Source organism: Herpailurus yagouaroundi, unplaced genomic scaffold (genome assembly GCF_014898765.1).
Source record: "Herpailurus yagouaroundi ecotype Mexico unplaced genomic scaffold, PumYag 184, whole genome shotgun sequence".
Taxonomy (NCBI): domain Eukaryota; kingdom Metazoa; phylum Chordata; class Mammalia; order Carnivora; family Felidae; genus Herpailurus; species Herpailurus yagouaroundi.
The window spans coordinates 40,675,044-40,691,481 of NW_024412415.1; the positions used below are offsets into that span (position 1 = coordinate 40,675,044).

The 16,438-nt window shown below is 34.7% G+C and overlaps 1 protein-coding gene across 1 annotated transcript in view; it reads left to right on the forward strand.

Moving 5' to 3' along the window:
• Positions 1–16,438, forward strand: part of SCAPER (S-phase cyclin A associated protein in the ER) — a 512,156-nt gene that overhangs the window by 96,147 nt on the left and 399,571 nt on the right. The window contains exons 7-9 of the mRNA XM_040492187.1: positions 5,596–5,858; positions 8,900–9,133; positions 11,623–11,793. Of these exons, the coding sequence (XP_040348121.1) occupies positions 5,596–5,858; positions 8,900–9,133; positions 11,623–11,793 (668 nt within the window). The remainder of the gene's footprint in view (positions 1–5,595; positions 5,859–8,899; positions 9,134–11,622; positions 11,794–16,438) is intronic.

Below are 16,438 nucleotides of genomic sequence, written 5' to 3' on the forward strand. Positions count from 1 at the left end.
AGAAGAAACAATAGGGAAGGGGAACTAGATGAAATAAGAGTGGCAGAATACTGATAATTATTGAAACTGGATAATTGTAACATGGGGTTCATAATACTATTTTATCTATATTGTGTATTTTAAAATCTTCATGATAAAAAGTTAAAAAAGCACAAGACAAATTTAAATGTTGTTTTCCCTTAGAGATTTCAAAGTGTAGACCTTTGAAAGAAAAAGTTCTAGGTCTTTTTTCTTTTTATTTTAAAATATACAGTACTAATATAGTCACTGCATTTCATTAAAATTTTTTTAATGTTTATTTATTTTGAGAGAGAGGTGAGCACAGGGAGGGGCCAAGAGAGGCAAAGAGAGAGAGAATCCCAAGGAGGCTCTGCACTGTCGGTGTGGAGCTTGACGTGGGGCTTGGACCCGCGAACCATGAGATCATGACCTGAGCCAAAACCAAGAGTCAGACACTCAACTGACTGAGTCATCCAGGTATCCCAACAGTCATTGTATTTTAAAAAATAGGATAATGAGTTATTCCCAGTTATAAGAACCAGTATTTTGTAAGTATTTTTTTTCCCTTGAAATAATATTCCTTTCCTTTAGTGAATCATTTGGTGGTATGGTCTTGATATTCATAAAAAACGTAGTTTTCATAGTGATGTAAGTTTTTAGTTTTACAGAAATAAGTCTGAGAAATCAGCTTACTTTTTCCTATTAAATTTTTTGCTTTTAATTCTTTAAATTTTTTTTTTCAACGTTTTTTTAAATTTATTTTTGGGACAGAGAGAGACAGAGCATGAACGGGGGAGGGGCAGAGAGAGGGAGACACAGAATCGGAAACAGGCTCCAGGCTCTGAGCCATCAGCCCAGAGCCTGACGCGGGGCTCGAACTCACGGACCGTGACATCGTGACCTGGCTGAAGTCGGACGCTTAACCGACTGCGCCACCCAGGAGCCCCTGCTTTTAATTCTTATACCAAATTTGTTAAGATAAAATTCATACCATTCAATTCATCTATTTATAATTCATCTATTGTTAGTATATTAACACATATATAGTACCATAATGACAGTCAATGATAGAACATTTTCATCACCTCAAAAATATATGTCTTGGCAATGATTTTTTGGATTTGACACCAAAGAAAAGCAACAAAAGCAAAAAACAAGTGGGACTACATCAAACTACAGAGTTCTGTACAGCAAAGGAAACCGTCAACAAAATGAGGAGGTAACCTATAGAATGGGAGAAGATACTTGTAAATCATGTATCGGATTGGGGTTAATATCCAGAATATATAAAGAACTCATACAACTCTTCAGCAAAAAACAAACAATGTAGTTAAAAAAAATTGGCAGAGGTTCTGAATAGACACTTTTCCAAAAAAGTATCCAACTAGCCTCAGGTACCTGAAAAAGTGCTCAACATCGTTAATCATTAGGGAAAAGCAAATCAAAACCACAATGAGATATGACCTTACATCTGTCAGAATGGTTGTCATCAAATAGACAGATAACAAATGTTGGAGAGAATGTGGAGGAAAGGGGACCTTTGTACAGTGTTGATGGGGATGTAAATTGGTATAGCCACTATGGAAAACAGTATGGAGATTCTTCAGAAAATTAAAATAGAATTGCCATATGATCCTGCAATCCCACCTCTGGGTATGTATCCAAAAGAAATGAAAATACTAACATACCTGCTTCTTGTTCATAGCAACATTATTTACAATAGCCAAAACATAGAAACAACTTAAGTGTCTATTGGTCAATGAGTGGATAAAGAATATGTGGTGTATATATATTTGAACGTTGCTAAGAGAGTAAATCTTAGAAGTTCTTATCTCAAGAAAAAACATTTGTTAACTCTGTGAAGTGTTGTATATTGACTAAACTTACTTTGGTAATCCTTTCCTGATATATGCATATATCAAACAATATGTTGTACACCTTGAACTAATACGATGTTATATGTCAGTTATATCTCAGTACAACTGGAAAAATAAAAAAGAAACCTCATATCCTTTACTTAACACCCTCCTAACCCTGCATCTCCCCATCCATTATTAGTATGTAATACTGTGATTATATTGTATATAACCATTCTGATAGGTATAGAGTGATATCTCATTGTGGCTTTTAATTTGCATTTCACTAGTGGCTAATGATGTTGAATGTCTTTTGTTTACTTCTTTGCCAATTGTATATACCCTTCATTGTAGTGTTTCTTCACATCTTTTGCCCATTTTCTAGTTGGATTGTCTGTAATACTACTGTTGAATTTTCAGAGTTCTTTATATATTCTAGACATCATTGGGTATTTCCTACAAGTCTGTTGTTTATCTTTTCATTGTCTTCATAGAGTCTTTTGCAGGGCAAAATTTTTCAATTTTGATGAGGTTTGTGAGGGTTTCCTATGGATCATGCTTTTGGTGTCAAGTGTAAGAACTCATTGTCTAGACATATGTTCGAAAGATTTCTTGGTTTTTTTTTTCTTCCTAGGTTTTATAGTTTTACATCTTAAATTAGTGATACTTTTTGACTGAATTTTTGGGTGAAGTGTGAGTTTTAGATGGAGGTTTACTTTTTTGCCTTGGATGTCTGGTTACTACCACCATTTGTTGGAATTTCTCTTGAAATTTTATCAAAAATCAGTTGGGCATATTTGTGTGGGTGTATTTCTGTTTTTTTTTTTTTTTCACCGTTTTATTTATTTTTGGGACAGAGAGAGAGACAGAGCATGAACGGGGGAGGGGCAGAGAGAGGGGAGACACAGAATCGGAAACAGGCTCCAGGCTCTGAGCCATCAGCCCAGAGCCTGACGCGGGGCTCGAACTCACGGACCGCGAGATCGTGACCTGGCTGAAGTCGGACGCCTAACCGACTGCGCCACCCAGGCGCCCCTGTATTTCTGGGTTTTAAAGTAGTCTATTTCATTGATCTGTGTGTCTGTTGTTCCACCCATACTGTACTTTCTTGATTAATCTCACTCTGTGGTAAGCCTTAAAACATTGAATAGAGTGATTACTTTTAATTTATTCTTTTTTAAAGAAAATTGTTTTTAGCTCTTTTAGGTTTTATGTCTTTCTATATAAATTTTAGAGTAAGTTTTTCTAATGTTCAAAAAAATGTTACTGGTATTTTGATAGAAATTACATTATGCTGTTGATCATTTTAGAGAGAATTGACACTTTTATGATGCTGGATTTTCTAATCATTTTTTAATGAACATGGTATGTCTTTCAACTTATTAGGTCTTCTCTTTTTTTAATCAGCCTTTTGTAGTTTTTAGGATACATATTCTGTACCTTTTTTCTTAGACTTATTACTAAATATTTTATTTTCTTTAGTGTAATCATAAATTGTTTCAAATTTGTTTTCACATGTTCACTGTTAGTCTGTATAAATGCAGTGCATTTGTGCATTGACTTGTATCCTACAACATTACTGAATTTATGTAATAATTCTGGAATTTTTATGTAATTCCTTGGGATATTCTATGTAGACAATCATGTCATCTGAAAATGGGGACAGTTTTATTTCTTCTTTTCCTTCCCCCCATCCCCATATCCCATGCCTTTTTGCACTGTCTAGGACTTCCGGTACTATGTTGAAGAAGGATGGTGAGAGGAAACATCCTTTTCTTGTTCTAGAGCATGGGGAAAATTACTCATTCATTCTTGCACCATTGAGTATATGTTAGCTATAGGTTTTTTGTCGATGCTTTTTATTGAGTTGAGTAAGTTCCCCTATATTATAGCTTAATAAATTTTTCTCAAGAATGGATATTGGATTTTGTGAAATACTTTTTCTGCATCAGTTGATAGGATCATATGATTTTACTTGTATAGTCAGTGGACAGTAGTGAATTACGTTGATTTTTTTTGAATGTTGAACCAGGTTTGCATACTTGTAATTAATTCTACTTGGTCATGGTTTGTAATTCTTTTTATACATTGCTGGATTTGATATGCTGATATTTTGTTGAAGCTTTTTATATCTAAATTCATGAGAAATATTGTTATTTAGTTTTATTTTTATGTACTGTCTTTGTGTGTTTTTGTACCAAGGTAAAACTGGCCTTGGTACTTGGGAGGTGTTCTCTCCTCTCCTATTTTCTGGAATAGTTGTGTAAAATTTTTAAATCCTTTTAAAAGTGTTGCATAGAATTTGCCAGAGAAACCATCTGGGCCTGGAGGTTTTGAGTGGGGAACTTTTAAAAAGTACAAATTGAATTCTTTAATAATCATGAGACTATTCAGATAGTCTGTTTTCATTTTGGTTGAGTTTTACAGTTTGTGTTTCTTATAGAATTGGTTCATTAAACTTTATTTTATAGAATGAATATGGTCTGTGATACTGAATGTTCTATATATATTTGAAAAAAAAAGCATTTTACTGTTGAATGGACTGTTTTGTATATGCTATTATATCAAGTTGGTTGATTGTATGTTCAATTTTTCTATATACTTGCTGATTTTCTGTCTAGTTCTATCAGTCCCTGGGAGGGAGTTAGAAGTCCACATTTGTAATTGTGTATCTTTCTCTTTCTCATTTCATCCTTATCAGTTTTTTTGCTGTGTATCTTGAGTTTATATTGTTCGGTGTATACATATTTAGGGGTATATATCTTCACTGTGCAATGGTTTTATCATTATATAATATGTTTTTGTTTCTTTAGTAATTTCTTTGCTCTGAAGTCTACTTTATTTGATAATAATATATCTACTCCTGCTTTCCTCAGTATTTGCATGGTGTATCTTTCTCGCTTTGAACTTACATATGACCTTGTATTTAGGTGAATACAAGTATTTAAGTGAATTTCTTGTAGATAACCTAGAGTTCAATTGTATTTTTTTTTTTTTTTAATATTTGAGACACAGAGCACAAGTGAGGGAGGGGCAGAGAGAGAGGGACAGAGGATCCACAGCAGGCTCTGTGCTGACATACAGTCAAATGTATGCTATTAGTACTAGGATAGAGGAAAGAACTTGGACTTTTGAGGTAGGCCTGTGTTTGGATTCTGAAAGATGGGGGTGGAGGGCAGTTTTTGTGTAACCACTGGGACATGAACACCAGAACCAATTTGCCTAAACTTGCATCTTGGCTTTACCTTTACTGGGTGTGTGACCTTGGGGAAATTACTTAACCTCTCTTTGTCTCATTATTTTCAATGATACATGGGGTAAGTGAAATGACAAATGATAAATTTTATCAATGATAAAATTGAGATGATAGTATTGGTATTACCGGGTTGTTGTGGAGATTGAGAGTTACAATATGTAAACACTTGGAACAGTGCTAGCACACAGTACACACTATATAAATGTTTATTATTACTTTCTGACTCTGTGGCCTATGTCAGTCTTAATCTGAATCTCAGTTTTGTCATTTGTAAAACATGGAAAATCATACCAACCCCACAGTGTACTTATATTAGACATTACATATGCACATACACACACTGCATCTTGTATAGTTAGTGTCATGTTTATATATTAGTTACACTTAATACGAATTTGACTCGAAAAAGTTTTATTTTATAGGTTTTGAAAATTTTTATCATCTAAAGAAATCTTGATTTATTTCCTTCCCTCAATTGCATAGAACGGAAAGATGCTGAAGGATGGGAGACTGTTCAGAGGGGAAGGCCTGTTCGCTCACGATCAACAGCAGTGATGACAAAAGTTTCAGTAGCAACAGAAACATTAAGGTCAAAGGATGACAGTGATAAAGAAAATATACAACTTTTACCTGATGAAAGCATTGAGAAAGGTGAATTTGATGGAGATGGACCTTCTAATACTATAGAATCTCGGTCCAAAGACTCATTACACTCTTGTGACCATCCTCTTGCTGAAAGAACCCAGGTAGTACATTCTGAAAATCCTTTTACTACATTTTTATAAGGGATATGTCTATGCCGGAATGTCTTATTTTCCTATTTTATTTTTAACTTTTTATTGTAAAAAAATTCAGATCTCCAGAAAAGTTGCAAGAATGAACAATGAACTCTCCTATACTCTTTACCTAGATTCACAGATTAACATTTGCCTCATTTTTTTTTCTTCTTTATTCATACTCATATGTCACACACATGTATACTAAACAGTATGCAAACGCCATAACCATTTACCTGCATTATAGCATGTATCTACAAAGAATAAAGAAACCCTTAACCATTTTAATTGTAAAATTCAGGGAATTTGATATCTATATAGTATTTTCCTCTAATTTATAATTCATATCCATGTACCAGTAATTTCTTCATAGAATTTTTAAAATTTATTTATTTATTTTGATGGGGGAAAGGGCAGAGAGAGAGAGGGAGAGAGAGAGAACCCCAAGCAGACTCCACACTGGTAGTGAGGCAGGCGCCTGATGCGGGGCTTCAACTCATGAACCGTGAGATCACGACCTGAGCCGAAGTTGGATGCTTACCCAACTGAGCCATCCAGGTGCCCTTTCATCATAGAATTTTTTCTCTGAGCAGAGATCCAATCTAGAATCACACATTATAAATTCAGCTTTGTTTCTTTAACATCTTTCATCAGGGACAGTTTTTCAGTTTATCGTTGTTTTTCATGACATTAATGTTTTTGAAGAATACATTGCATTATTTTTTTTGTAGAATATCCTTCAGTTAGTTTATTATCCAAGTTAGCTTATGCATTTTTGACAGAAATAAAGTGATTGGCCTTAGTGTCACATCTAGAGGCATATATTAATTTTCCCAACTTTGTTGTTAATTTGAATTACTTGGTTTAAATGGTGGTCTACTGTTTCATTTGGAGTGTTATTAAAAATGTTGATGAAAGTAAGGATCATTTTGAACTTGCTCTCCTTTTACATCCTGCAATTCAAGTGTGTAGTCATTTGCCAATATTTAATGTAATTCTTTAAAGATGATATTCTCAGTATTTCTGCTGTTAGTCCATCTGAAATTTATTTTACTTATTTGATGAAGGAATGCATTTTTTAGATATTTGTTTACATGAAAATATATGTTCAATAGGCATAATTTTATGCAAAATGAAACATAAGAGATTCTTTATATGATACAGGGACTAAGTAAAAATTTGTAAAATAGTTACATTATTTCTCAGTTTAGAATAGTATTTCTGCTTTAAAGTTTTCTCTTTTTACATGTAGGATATTTGTTTTTATTGGAAACTGTACTCAATTTCCATGTTTTTCTTCTTAATGATGATAATGGCTCTTAACTGTACATTGTTCCTGATGTTCTGTAACTCCTTAATGTATGTATGTTTTATGCCCATGTGAGATTGGAAGCTCCTTGTGAGCGGTATCTTATGTTGCCTTTAATCTACTGCATTATGGAGCAGAATCCTAGACACAGGAAATAATCAGTATTTTTGTTGGTTATACTTTTCAGAAACTTTTTAATGTAGGTAAAAAATCTTTTTGTATCACTTAACAGACCTGTAGCATTTTTGCTAACATATATTTTAGCTATAAAACTTAACAGTATAAAAATTACATTGGTTTTGGGTAATGAATAAACTTACATGATTTGGGATTTTAGGAATAATCCATACATACAACTTTTGAGTAATTTAACTATTGCTAAAATATTCCCATATAAAAAGTTCACTGCTCTTGGTGTCCAAGCTAATGATAATATTTGTTTTTTCCACTGTCATTCTAAAAATGGAAATAGCATATTGTATATTTTTTCAACATTATAGTTTAGCTTTGATTTTACTGTATAAATGATACTGATTTTTTAATAAACAGAGTTGACTATATTGTAAACATCAGTAATGCCAATATAAATATTGCCAAGAAGATTATAAACTATGGTGAATGATGTATAGATAATGTTGATAGTGATATAAACAATGAGATACAATTTAAATAATACCTACACTAAAATCAGTGCTTTGGGACACTAAGTTTTGACCAATAGTAGAATTTTTAAAGTAATTTATAAGACTTGACCAAGTTTCATATTTATATAAATAATTAATCAAATTGGGAGCTTCATGGCCACTGCAATATTTATCTAATGTTTATTTAAATAGTGATGTGAGTGGGTTTGAAATTCACAATTTTAGATTTTAGTTCTACTTGTAGCTCATTACTCTGAGTATAATTGGAAAACACAGCACCATTCTTTCTGTACTCTGTTACAAAGTGGAAATAAAGACATGTTTCTATTTACTAAACTAGGAGGTTTTTAAAAAATGGGTATTTGGCTTAAGACAGTACTTTATTTGACTTAGATCATTTTCCTATTTTTGTTGGTTATGTGTTAAATATTTCTAAAGGGTAATGGGGGAGGATATTGAAATCTAAATAGGAATTGCTTGCTCAGATATACTATACTTTTTATGGTGTATTTTCTCTTTTAGATCTGAGAATTGGTATTGTGTACCATGTGGGTTTACATGAAAGATACTTTGAGGTTTGTTAATGTTATCTTAAGAGAGCAACTGTCTTGTTATGAGTAAAATGCCCTGAAAGTATATATTTTGGTGAAAAGTGCCTTCATTTGATATTAGACAGACAATCTTTGCAAAACCACATAAATACCTTTAGTTATTTGAATATAAGACAAACTATTATACTTGTGACTAGAATTTCTTTTGTGACGTATATAAAGTACTCATCAAGAATCAGCCTACTAAAAATAAAAATGTAATTACAATATAGCTTAATAAAGCTAAGCTTTCATAAAGCATTTCAGGTATTGCCCTGTACGTAGTAGGTGTGCAAATAAAATTTGTTCTGCTTAATGGTATTTTTTTTTCCTTACACTTGAAACATAGAAAAAAGACGAGTGAGTCGTCAGTCAGCCAGTCAGCTACTGCTTTAGTTGATAGGTGTATTATAATCATTTTTTCTACAATGGAGTAGTTTGATTCATTCTGTAAATGTGTTTTGTTAGTTCACAGTGAATACATTGGATGATGTCAAGAGCTCTCGCAGTAGTACTTTACAAGACCATTCTCTGCGAACTTCTGAAATACCTGCTGTTCACATTGATACAGAATGTGTTTCAATTATTCAGCAAGCTGATATGCCTCCTTTGCAAGCAAATGACATATTTTCAGCAGAGAAAGCAGGGATAGAGAGTGAAATGGACCCTTCAGATATTTCAAATGTGAGTGCTGCTAACTTGGTAAGAACAACTTATCAGAATTCTGAGTAAATATATTAAAGAGGCATAAAACTTTAATAGTAATAAATTGTGTTACTTTACACTTTATAAAGTATTTTGTACATGTTATTTCTTTTTACTATTTTATTCTTATAGCAAGCTTTGAGATGCTTCTCATTTTGTAGAGGACGAAAATAAGATCGCTAAATAACTGTTGCTAAAATCATTCATTTTGTGATTTGATCAAATGTTTTTTAGTCTAGCATTAAGAAACTAAACCAGTAACAATAAAGTCTTCCATGCAACATCTAGCACTCTGATGGATGGAAAATGTTGCCTACTGGACTTTTTAAAAATTCTCTTAATAAAGTTCTTTAGATAGCCTCTGTCACTTGCTTGGAGTTGGTCTTCAAGGTGAAATTTATTTACCATCCCTATTGCAGAACCTTTAAAAATGTGTTGATTTGGAATTACAGTTTTATGCTTTTAGATGACTACTTATTTGTCCTCATGTCTATTTCTCACTTTAGTAGTAAGATATATGACCTGAGGATAATCCAGAATGGGTTATTCTAGTATAAAAGTAACTTTCAGAAGAAATAGGCACACACAAAAAATTACTGAGAAAAATCATTCAAATCTTATTTTACTTTATTTTTATTTATTTTGAGAGAGAGAGCATGCACGTGTACAAGTGGGGGAGAGGCAGAGAGAGAGAGAGAGAGAGAGAGACCCAAGCAAGCTCCGCACTGTCGCAAGGCTTGATCTCACAAACCATGAGATCATGACCTGAGGTGAAATCAGTCATATGCTTAGCCGACTGAGTCACCAAGGTGCCCCATCAAATTTTATTTTTTAAATGGCCACCGTATACTGTACTTTCCTTAAAAACTTAGTGCCTTATCATGCTGAAAGATGCTATTGACAGATGGTATTAGATCAAATTATGTATCTTAGAGAGATAATAACATTAGACACAGATGAAACTTGATAGGGGAAAAATAAGGGCTCTATAGTAATAAGAAAAACATTTAAAAATTTAAAGTAAGGAATAAAGAGAAAATTATATTTTAAGTTGGCTCTTTTAGTGTGACTGTTCTTAAAGGTGAAACATAATTATGGTCATGTAAGTACTAGGTTTAATATATGGGATAGAAATTGGTCATATTTATATTTTTTATTTGCATAGCTACGCATCATATTATTTATTTTGCGAATTGATTCTGTGAGAATCAAATTTCAGAAGAGGAAAAAGATCCCATACTTAAATAAGCACTAAATAGTTATTTAAAAATTCTTTCATCCATTTTATTTTGATCACATGTATAAATAAGCTTGTGGTAGAATATTAAAAACTCTTAGATCAAATTTACATACTTTACATACTCTGCTTTTGATATGAATATTAGTATATTCTTAGAGTTCTTAGAGGAATTTTAATTAAACCAGATTTTAAAAAACTTTTGTGTTTGGATTTGTCTTGGTGGAGCTAAATCTTTGGATTGCTCTCTACATGTACCTCATTGTATAGGTTCTCAGTGGGGGGTTGTAGAGAATTGCTGCCTGTGATGACAGAACTTTTTCTTTTCTTTCTCAATGCAGTAGTCCTGTAGCTAAAGGTAAATAATAATAATAATAATAATAATTCTTCGGTTATCTTATTCAACAGAAATTTTGGTAGAAAATGACTGTTCAAGGGGCACCTGGGTGGCTCAGTTGGTTAAGTGTCCTACTTTGGCTTAGGTCATGATCTCACAGCTAGTGAGTTTGAGCCCCGTGTCAGGCTCTGTGCTGACAGCTCAGAGCCTGGAACCTGCTTTGGATTCTGTGTCTCCCTCTCTCTGCCCCTTACGCAGCTCACACTCTGTCTTTCACTCTCTCAAAAATAAATAAACATGAAAAAAATTTAATAGAAAATGACTGAACCTTTCTATTTAAGCTCAACTTTTGCCATTGTTGTAAAAAATGTGCTAATATAAAACCTAGCTACAGTGGATCTAGGTTTTTAGATTTACTAAAATTTCAAATTTTTTTTTTTTACAGTTTATTTATTTTGAGAGAGCGTGAGCTGGGGAGGGGCAGAGAGAGAGGGAGAGAGGGAAAATCCCAACCAGGCTATATTCCTTTTATAGTGCTTTTCTTTTGTCTTAAAGATACTTGATCTACAACTGTTTTGAATTTTGGCACTCAAATGAAATTCATACTTTGACATTAATAATAATACCTGTTATTTGTATAACTTCACAGTTTCTCATACACAGCTGTCTCATGATGAAGGTAAGTCATGAATTATTGTACCATTTTATGGAATACAAAATAGGCTCTTGGTTTTAAGAAGCTTCCCAGTCACACAAGTAGCAAGTGGTTGAACTTATACTGAACCTCACATTTTATAATTCTAGATCAATGCTATTTTATGTATACTGTTGAGTGTGTTGTTAGTATATAAAGAAATTATTACTTTCCACTTAATTGATAATTCTCTTGTTTGTTTGTTTTTAACTTTATAGTCCATGGCAGAAGTTCTTGCTAAAAAAGAAGAGCTAGCAGATCGTCTAGAAAAGGCCAATGAAGAAGCTATTGCTAGTGCTATTGCTGAAGAGGAGCAGTTAACCAGAGAAATTGAAGCAGAAGAAAACAACGATATTAATATTGAAACTGACAACGACAGTGACTTCTCTGTGAGGTTTTATTTTTTAAATTAAAAATTTTTATTTTTTATTTTTCATTTTTTTTAAATTCTAGTATAGTTAACATATAGTGGTGTATTAATTTCAGGTGTAATATAGTGATCACCAATTCTGTACATCTTTACTCAGTGCTCATCCTAAGTGTACCCTTAATCCCCATCACCTGTTTCACTCATTCCCCCAGCTATCTCCCCTCTGATAGCTTTATTTTAAATGAGCACCCTCAAGTAAAGAAGGGTATTTTTTTTTCCAACAAGAGCATTTTTTATTTGAAGCATACTTCAGAATACATGATTCTAAAAGATATATTTAAAACATTCCATCCAAGAAAAATAGAACAGACATTTTTTTTTAAGTATTCACAAAAGAATCCCAGAGACATAACAAATACTACAAATTTAAGAAGACTGAAATCGGGGCGCCTGGTTGGCTCAGTTGGTTAAGTGTCTGACTTTGGTTCAGGTCATGATCTTTTAGTTCATGGGTTTGAGCCCCGCATCAGACTGTATGCTGACAGCTCAGAGCCTGGAGCCTGCTTCGTGGATTCTGTCTCCCTCTCTCTCTGCCCCTCTCCCCTGCTCGTACTCTGTCTCCCTCTCTCTCATAAATAAATAAATAAATAAATAAATAAATAAATAAATAACATTAAAAAAAAGACAAATCATACTAAGTATAATTTCCATTTACAATGGTACAAAACTAAAGATCAACAATAAAACAAAGCTGGAAAATCTACAATGTAAATATTAAATATTTAATGTGTAAATATTAACACACCACTGCACAAACAATGGGCCAAATAAGAAATCCAATGGCAAATTAAGATATGTCTTAAAACGGGCGCTTGGGTGGCTCGGTTGGTTGAGTGTCCGACATTGGCTTAGATCATGATCTCATGGTTCATGAGTTTGGGCCCCACATCAGGCTCTGTGCTGACAGCTCAGAGCCTGGAGCCTGTCTCCAGGGATTCTGTGTCTCCCTCTCTCTCTGCCCCTCCCCCACACACGCTCTCTCTCTGCCTCTCAAGAATAAAGAAAACTAATAAAAAAAAATTTAAAACAAAAGAAAAATAAAACACAATATTCTGTAACCTATGGGATGCAGCAAAAAGCAAATGTTAGATGCTAGATGCTATAAATGCTTGTATTAAGAAAAAGTGTTGAAGTAAACAACATTATATCACAAGGAACTAGGAAAAGAAGAGACTTAGGTGAAATTTAGTAGAGGAAGGAAATAACAAAGAAAAATCAGAAGTAGAGACCAGAGTAAACAATAATATAACATTGAAAGTCATGACTGGTTTTTCCAAAAAAAAAAAAAAAAGGAAATAAAATTGGCAATACTTTACATTAATTAAGAAAAAGGAGAGGGGCGCCTGGGTGGCTCAGTCGGTTGAGTGTCCGACTTCGCTCAGGTCACGATCTCACGGTCCGTGAGTTCGAGCCCCGCATCAGGCTCTGTGCTGACAGCTCAGAGCCTGGAGCCTGCTTCAGATTCTGTGTCTCCCTCTCTCTCTGGCCCTCCCCCCGTTCATGCTATGTCTCTCTCTGTCTCAAAAATAAATAAATGTTAAAAAAAAAAAAAAAAATTAAAAAAAAAATTTAAAAAAAAAAGAAAAAGGAGAGAAGACACATAAGCCAAAATGAAAAATAGAAGAGAAAACAATACAACAGATGATAACAGATTATTATAATTATATATTAATAAATCAAATAACTAGAAGGAAACCAAACAAACAAAATTCCTAAAAACGTACAAGTTACCAAGATTGAGTCATGAATCTTGAATCTAAGAAGTAGGAAATCTTCTTAGACCAATAACAAAAATCAAAGTTGAATTGGGAATCAAAACTCTGAGCACAGAAAAGTCTAAGACCACATGGTTTCATTGGTGGAATTCTACCAAACATTAAAAAAAAAACCAATGACAATACTTACCAAATCTCATAAATAATGGAAGAGAGGAAACATATTCAAAATCATTCCATGAGGCCAGTACTGTTGTGATACCAAAACAGGATAAAGACAATACAAGGAAAAAAAAGTCTAGTTTGTCCCATATAAGTATTGCTACTTGGACTTTATTTTGACATCCATTTGAGTGATAAATGTTTCTCCACTCCCTCACTTTCAATCTTCAGGTGTCTTTAGGTCTAAAATGAGTCTCTTGTAGGCAGCATATTGAGGGGTCTTATTTTTTTAATCCCTTCTGACACCCTATGTCTTTTGATTGGAGCATTTGGTCCATTTACATTCAAAGTAATTATTGATAGATATGTATTTATTGCCATTTTATTACTTGTTTTGTTGTTTTTAATGGAGATTTCCTCTGATCCTTTCTTGCCTTTGTCGCTTTTGGTCTTTGTACTCAAAGAGTCCCCTTTAATATTTATTGCAGGGCTGGTTTAGTGGTCATGAACTCCTTTAATTTTTGTTTGGGAAGCTCTGTATCTCCCCTTTTATTCTGAATGATAGCCTTGCAGGATAGAGTATTCTTGGCTGCAGACTTTTTCCATTTAGCACATTGAATGGAGCATGCCACTTACTTCTGGCTTGCCAGGTTTCTGTGGAGAGATCTATTGCTAACCTGATGGGTGGTCTTTTGTAAATTAAGGACTTCTTTTGTTTTGCTGCTTTTAGGATTTTTTCTTTCACTGTATTTTAAAATTTGATTACAATATGTCTTGATGTTGGCCCGCTTTTGATGATTTTGATCAGAGTTCCCTGTACTCCTGGATCTTGATGTCTGTTTCCTTTCCCAGATTACGGAAATTTTCTGCTATTATTTCTTGGAATAATATTTTCTGCTTTCTGGGACTCCTCTGATATGAATGTTTTTATATTTGATGGGGTCACTGAGTTCCCTCAGTCTATTCTTGTGTTGCATAATTATTCTTTCTTTTGTTCAGCTTCATTATTGTTGATTATTTTATCTTTTAGGTCACTAGTTCATTCCTCTCCTTCTTCCAGCCTGCTGTTCATTGCATCAAGCCTGTTTCCAATCTCATTTATTTCATTCATCTCTGGTTGATTTTTTTTTAAACTCTTTTATCTCTGTTGTAAGGGTCTCACTGATGTCTTCTATTCTTTTCTCAAGCCCAGTGAGTATCTTTATGATTATTGCTTTAAATTCTCCATCAGGCATGTTACTTATATCTGTTTTGCCTTATCTTGTTTTCATTTGGGATAAATTCCTCTGTCTTGGCATTTTGTCTGGTATCTGCCTTCTTCTCTGTGTTAGAAAAGCCAGTTATGTCTCCTTCTCCTGAAAGTAATGGCCTTATGTACTGCCCAGGGCCTGGCGCTTCAGGGATTGGCTCTGGTGTGTGCTATACATGCTTTACTGTTGTGTTTTGGCTGCTCTGTCCTTTAGGCCAGTTGTCTGTAGAGCCTCTCCTTGCCTGCTGGGGGCAGTGTTTGGTCCCTGGCCTGAATGTGGTAAGTTTTAACTAGATGTGCTCTGGTGTGTTTGTGCATTAAGACCTGACAGCAACTCCACCAGGTCTTGTAGAACATTCTGGTCAGAGGACGTGGTGTGGGCAGGGGTTTGTGCTGTTTTTCTGGGAGAGGGACTCACCACACTAGGGCTGAGGCAAGCTTGACTGAGAAGGGCAGTCCTGCTAGAGCACAGATGTGTGGGACTTGGTGGAAGCAACTTAGGCAGCCAGTGTTGGCGCTGAGCTGCTTCCCTCAGATGGCCTTGTGTTCATGCTGAGGGGTGTTGGAGGGAAGTGGCTTCAGCCAGCTCCTTTGTTCCTGGACAGCAGTCTCCATGAATGTTGCCTCTCTGGGAAACACTCCTAGAATAGGGAATAATATCACCACTGTGTGCCCCAGCTGTTCTTCAGATCACTGTTTCCACACTGACTGTCCCTGAGGTTGTTTGCCTGCCTCCTCTCCAGGAGCAGGGTTGTGCCCTCCGGGCTGTATCCCAGCTAAGCCTGCTGACCTTTAAAACTCTAACGTTTAAACCCTGCTGGTTGCAAGAGCTCAGAAAATTCAGTCCCTCTCTGTTTCCAAGCTAGTGGCTTTGGGGAAACGTTCTCCTTGTGTGTTCCTGGGCTTGTCTTTTTCTCTCGCCCTTCCTCGCGACCACAGCTCCTTCCTCTCTGCAGCACCCATGATCTGTTTCTCCCCTAACCCATGTCTGTACTTCCTACTTTCTTTGATATGGCCTCTTCTCTCTTTACTTGTGGAGTATGTCCTGTCTTCAGGGTGATTTCGGGGGTATTTAGGATGATTTGATAGTTACCTAGTTGTGTTCCTGGGACAAGATGAGCCTAGGGTCTTCCTACTTCACTGCCATTTTGGGTTCTTTCTGAGAGCTTTCAGAATTTTTTGCATAATTGTTCAAAAATTACATTTAGAAATAAAATTCTTAGGGCCAGAAGGACTTAGAGTTCATACAAAAACAATAGGAAATCATTTTTTAGCACTTTAACCATTACAGAGTATTTTTTTAAAATTTTCTAATGTTTATTTTTGAGAGAGAGAGAGAGAGAGAGAGCATGAGCAGTGGAAGGGCAGAGAGAATGGGAGACACAGAATCTGAAGCAGGCTCCAGGCTCTGAGCTGTCAGCACAGAGCCTGACATGGGGCTCGAACCCATAAACCGTGAGATCATGACCTGAGCCAGT